Source organism: Malus sylvestris, chromosome 3 (genome assembly GCF_916048215.2).
Source record: "Malus sylvestris chromosome 3, drMalSylv7.2, whole genome shotgun sequence".
Lineage (NCBI taxonomy): Eukaryota > Viridiplantae > Streptophyta > Magnoliopsida > Rosales > Rosaceae > Malus > Malus sylvestris.
Window position 1 is genome coordinate 9717766 of NC_062262.1, and position 6267 is coordinate 9724032.

General features: G+C 36.7%; 1 protein-coding gene across 1 annotated transcript; it reads left to right on the forward strand.

The window, feature by feature from the left end:
- Positions 1 to 3748: 3748 nt before the first annotated feature.
- LOC126617405 (dof zinc finger protein DOF2.1-like) lies at positions 3749 to 5927 on the forward strand. The gene is made up of 2 exons (XM_050285467.1): positions 3749 to 4153; positions 4914 to 5927. Exons 1-2 carry the CDS (start codon positions 4121 to 4123, stop codon positions 5751 to 5753), a joined length of 873 nt encoding a protein of 290 aa, XP_050141424.1. The 5' UTR covers positions 3749 to 4120; the 3' UTR covers positions 5754 to 5927.
- Positions 5928 to 6267: the final 340 nt, after the last annotated feature.

Genomic DNA, 6267 nt, shown 5'->3' on the forward strand with positions numbered 1-6267 from the left:
TCATAAGTGGGTTGCATGTGGATAACAAAATCGGGAAAATGATGAGCTTGATTTAAATTTGTTTAATAAATCAAGCCAATTAGTGAGCTAATAATATACATTAAGGAATGATGACTCTAGCTAGACTTTAATTCTAGAGCAAGAAAGTTGATGTTAGACCGTGAAAAACGACAAAAAATTGTTTCGTTTTCATACGTAGCATCCAAACATGCTTTAGTCATATGTGATTTTGATGTCAATAAAGCTTACTATTCAAGAATATTACAAAACAAAGAAGAATTTGTTTGGTGTTTCGTGAGAGTGAGGAGCAACTTTATTTGGATCAGGTAGACCGTCCGGTTGGCGCTATGATCTAATAACATAATGTCACGTTAATCTCACTTCATATGACATGATGATATTAAATCAAGACAATATTGTGACAGTGATACGGTGTTTCGAGTTCAGCTAGGTAATTTAGAATGTGGCATTGATTTCAAGAAAACAGACAAGTCTCACACACTTGAATTAAACTGTATACTTTCATGATGAGTGTGAAATTGTTAGTACACAAACACATGTAATTAGAGGCGATATGCTGCAGAAATCAAGAACTTTCCTCTATAGAAGCAGATTTTAATTACATTTGTTTAAATTTTTGGGCAGAGCAAAAAGACAATATTTGGTTTTTGAGCTAGTATTTGATCTGATCTGGGCTCGATATTGCACCTTTGCAGGCTAAAATTGTTTAACCTGACAAAGGTGCATGGATTAAGAAAAATGTTTTCTTGTTAGTGAGTTTTATATGCATCATTGATTATGTTGATTTTATTCTATGATACGGTTTCATATATTTATGAACTATTGAATGTGGTTAATTAACGGGTTGTTATAAAACAATGAATTAGTAGCATTACGTATAAATTCTAATTAGGTCACATAGACAAAAATTTCAGCTTGCCAAACAACATTAGGAAAGAAAAACCAAGATGGGGTTCTATAACAATGCGTATATATGAACAATGCCATATTCGAAAATGCTATAATTAATATACTGGGAGAGAGCTCAAACTTGCGTGCATGCTGACGCATTGCCTTGTCCAATGAGCTTATATTTGAAATTCACGAATCAATTTTGTATATGTTTTTTTTTTTAATTACAAGCTATTTTTATACTCTAAACTACATTAAGAGGAGTAATGTTACACTTACCACATATTTGTACGATAATTTGTGTTATTGTTGAGAATGAATCCCACATTGATGGGAGGAGAGATCTTGCATGTGCTTATAAATAAGTTGGGCTACTCCTCATATTGCCAATTAGTTTTATGGTGGAACCTCAACTTTCTTCATGGTATCAGAGCAGGTTGTCCTACATGTGAAGCCAAACGGCCACAAGCGCTCCACGTCACCCCGTTGTGTTGTCCACGTGTTAGACTTGAAAATTCCACGTCAACCCGTTGTGTTGTCCACGTGTTAGACTTGAAAATTCACCACAAATGAGGGGGCTTGTTGAAAATGAATCCCACATTGAGAAGGAACCTTGCATGGGCTTATAAGTAAGTTGAGTTACCCTCCATATTACCAATTTGTTTATGGTGGAATATGGAGTAGGTGGGCACGGCACAAAATAAAAAATTTGAGGAATTGGACCTTAGGAGGGACGGCAAAGAATTGAGGAAGGGTGAAGGAGGCTAGGGTTTTACCAGGAAGAGGAAACCTAAAACTAGTGATACCATGCAAGGTCCATTCTTCCATTAATGTGAGACTTAATTTCAACGACCATCTCTTTAATAGGGATTAGGCTTCTTTCCCTTCCTTTTTCCCTCCCCTTCCCTCCCCCTCCCTCTCCTCCTATTTGAATAGTCATGGTTAAACCACGTCAACATCTTATATTAATTTTTTATAGCAAGAGAAAGACAAAATAAAAGAATGTGAGAGGAGGGGATGGAAAATGATGGAAAGAGGAGGGGAGAGAATCCTAGTCCCTCTAATAGATCTACCAACCATGTGGGTCTCATCTTTATTAGAAAGAGAGTGCAAATGATAGTACAAATATATGGTAAGAGTATCATTTTGGCATTAAGAGAGAGAAGACTTCAAACGCAAGATGTAATAAAATAAATAGAAATACCATATTCACTTGGACAATCCACCACTCGTCAATTTCATTTTCTCGAGAATTCTTCTTCATTAAGTTTTAGTTCAATGCACATAATTCTACTGAATTAATGACATTAGAGCTGTATTGTGTATATTACCACAATCAAACTAATCTATGGCTGTCAAACTAGGTTGCAAATGCATTAAGCAAAGTACAACCAATTACGTTACAATTAGACATAAATACACAGACAGATGCCAAACCAGCCGTAAAACAAGTACCAGTGGGTACAAAATAATGCTCGTTAATTGTAGTGCTATTGCTTTAGGGTTGATTACGACTTGTCACAAAATTCTTCTCAACAAAGATTGGACCACAACTACCACAAGACCAACCAGAAAAATGCAAAATTATAGTTACCTATTTCTTTTCTTTATTTTCTAGTTAAAAAAAAAACACTCTCTTTAGGTAGCTATGAGCAATTCATTTTAGGCACCTCACCGATTAATTTTAACTCTTGTGATAAAATTTTCTCTAAAATTTTTTTTAGTCGTTTAAAAACACTTCTGAAACAAATCTTTAGTAATAAGACAAAAGAAAATGAAACGAAGATCCACAATCTCTGTGTCTGTGCGTCATAATCAGCAGTGTTCTCTCCACCGGCCGGTCCCAACCTCATCATACGGTCCATATCATAAGAACCTTCAACGAAGACAACCACAGTAAAAATAAACAGGCACAAACAACCATTCACTATTACAAGATCAAATTACAAAAAAAGACAAGACGTTCGAATTTAATAATAATGTCGTAAGAATTTGAGTAAAATTACACTTATCTGTATTATCATTTGTGTCATTTCTTGTATAAAAATAAGACTTATCAACGCATGTGAGTCTCACTTGCAAAAGAATTTCTCTATCGTATAATGTTCTAATTCAATAATAACACACCATATCTGGAGTAATTTTTTACATAGGAAAATACCAATTAACATATACTATATAAGTCATTCATATTACAAAATAAAGAATAAAAATAGTGCATCATTGTTCTGTGGGGACCACCCCTTCACCACTACAATCCAAAATCACCTACCCAAAATCTCTGTTTTTCTTGGGTTTTTGACAATTTTTAATTTTTAATATTTAATGTAATTTTGGTGTGTTTTTTGGAACACGAGGATTGTGCAGCAGCACATTGCAGGAAAACGAGTGACGAGTTCGAGAAGGAGGCGAGGAATTGGGGGGAGAGCGATGGATATACGGCAGGATCCCGGAAAGATTTTTCAGTATGATCAGCATACTAGAAGGTACATTATGTATTAATATATAAAATAAATGGTAGAATATATATGTTAAAAGGTTAATAACTTAAAAAATAAAATTTTTCACCATTTACATAAAAACACGTGATGTATCACTCGTATTTCAGTCACAAAGAAAAAATTCCAAGAATGAGGTTAGCAATAAGAAAATTGTAAATAAAAATAGTAGTAGTGGTGGTGGGGCCCTGCAAAATAGTTGCATCCACGCGAGATCGGGGCCCACAGGAGAATGGGATGGAAGTAGCAGCTGAAGCTAGTGGGGGCTGGCGCAGCGGAGAGACTCTGAGGTGTGTTAGTGTGGCCTCACTATATATGAAACCGTTGCAGTGCACAGAAGGTGGGACTCGAATTTTCTCAATGCAACCACCGCGTACACGAAACACACACACTTTGTCTGCGACCTCATCGATTATCTCCCTTCCTGTACGGGATCAAAACTCTATCTGTCTCTCTTTCTCTCTCTAGATTGGGTTTGCTTGGTTATATATTGGATTGAGAGTTGGGGTGTGACTTGAGCTTCTCTATTACCTCACCTGCATGTGAATTCTCTCTCTCTCTCTCTAATCCAGAAACCCTCTCTCTTTCTCTCTACCCTTCAATCAATCTCTCTCTCTCTCTACTCTTCAATCACCATCTCTTTCTTTCTCCCTCTAAAAGCCAGTTTTCTTCTTGCAAATTGTGGAGTGCTTGATTGATTGCATGAACTAATGGATCCTTCAAGTGGACGACAACAACAACAGGTAGGATATTTCATCAGGATTCTCAGAAGCTGCTTTCTGTTTCGTTGTGTTTCTTTTATATAGTTTCCAATAATATTATAGGATGGTAGTCCTTACTTTCTTTAAATTTTCACTTAAAATTAATTTTCTCTTTTAAATAAATTTAACTTACCTTGATTGTTATGAGTTGGTAGCTGATTCTGTTGGGTTTTGGGTACAATTTTCAAATAAGAAGCGCTTTGGGTTGGATTAGTTCTTAAATTTTCCAGAAAAAGAATTTTTTATCTTTATTTGAGCTGTATCTTATGTTATTTATGAATCATGTTTCTTCTTCTAAGAAAAATTCAATACATAGTCGGTTTCTTTTTTTTTACAGTTGATTTTTTTCCTTCTGGGTTGAATTTTCATTCTTGATCGGTATAATGATATTTTGTTTGTTTCTTTTTGGTGAAATAGTAAACTGAAAAAGCAAGCAAACATGAAATGATGTTGCTGCTATAATAATTACATTCACTTCTATGACCTTCTATGAGTTCATACTCTCTCAATTTGGACCGCTCGAGTTTTTGAACGTATACTTCAGATTCACAGTCTAAAACCATCACAAGCCGTCATCATCGTCATACACATTCGCCTGCACAATACATGTGAATGCAAGATATGTAACTTCAAAGCAAAGCTTCGAATATATCTATCTAGCTAGCACACTATGTCTCGACACGTAATTGTCCCTTAAATTCCCAATTTTCTAACTTTTTGAATTTTCCCCTCGATAATTCAGGAAATGTCAACTCATTCACTGGACATGCTGGTCGGCTCAAAATCCCAACAGCAGCAGCAAGACAGGAAGCCGAGGCCCCAGCCAGAACAAGCTCTAAAATGTCCGAGATGTGATTCCACGAACACAAAATTCTGCTACTACAACAACTACAGCCTCTCTCAGCCTAGGTACTTCTGCAAGTCCTGCAGAAGGTACTGGACCAAAGGTGGTACCCTCAGGAATGTTCCTGTGGGTGGAGGGTGCAGGAAGAACAAGAGATCGTCTTCGGCGGCGAAGCGAGCTCAGGAGCAACCGCTCACGCCCAATTCCAACCCACTCCCAGGTCTAGGTTATGACTCAAATGACCTCACCCTTGCATTTGCTAGGCTCCAAAGGCAGCAGTCATGTGGTGGGCAGTTAGGGTTTGATGATCATAACATTCTTGGAAACCCTAATTCAGCTCCTGGGTTTCTTGATGGACTCAGGACTGGGTTTCTTGAGTCACACAATGGTAATTTCCAGAACTTGTATAACTATGGGTTTGGGAATGGTAATGGGAATTTGGGTGAGGTGGAAGATTGTGGTGGAGGAATGGGAATCCATCACCCATTTGAAGAAGCCACCACCACCTCAACCACCAACGCAGTGACGGTTACAACAATGAAGCAAGAACTGTTCAATGCGCAAAGTGAGAGCAGCAACAGAGTTTTGTGGGGTTTTCCATGGCAGATGAACGGTGGAGATCATCATGCAAACATGGTGGGGAATGGGAATCACGAGTATGATTCAGGAAGAGAGAGCTGGAACGGGATTGCTTCATCTTGGCAGCATGGACTTGTGCACACAACTCCCCTAGTGTAACAAAACCCTTGAGCAGCTAGGTTTTTTAATTAGTGTGTTGGTGATCAGCAAGAAACAAAAATTAAGAGAAAAGCATAGGTTTCAATTTAATTTGTTCACTTAATTATCAGAGACTTAAATGTCAGTTTTAGTGCTTTTAAGCTTGTACTAAGTTATATATCTTTTGTTTCTCCATCTACCTTTTATTGGTTGATAAACCAATGAAATCTTATATTTGTGAGAGATTTTTTTGTCACCATTCCATCACCTGGTGAACATTTCTTGGACCAATCGATATTTTTTAACACAAACAAAACATCTTTTAAGCAGGATACATAATTGAAAATATATTTTTTCCGAGACACTATGATTTTTGCGAGATAGAATTCCTCTTTGTTTGTCGAGAAGAAAAATATTGAAGAGATTTTTTAAAGTGGAATTTTTGTATATTCTTTACAATTTAACATTAGTTTTTGGGTAAATTACATAATACCTCTCAGGTTTAAGGTTTATTACAACAACCCCATACAACATC

Excerpts from the sequence above, each read along its gene's own strand:
- LOC126617405 (XM_050285467.1), top strand. The coding sequence starts at position 4,121 with ATGGATCCTTCAAGTGGACGACAACAACAACAG. Across the intron at positions 4,154-4,913 it reads GTGGACGACAACAACAACAG|GAAATGTCAACTCATTCACT; the intron begins GTAGGATATTTC and ends TCGATAATTCAG.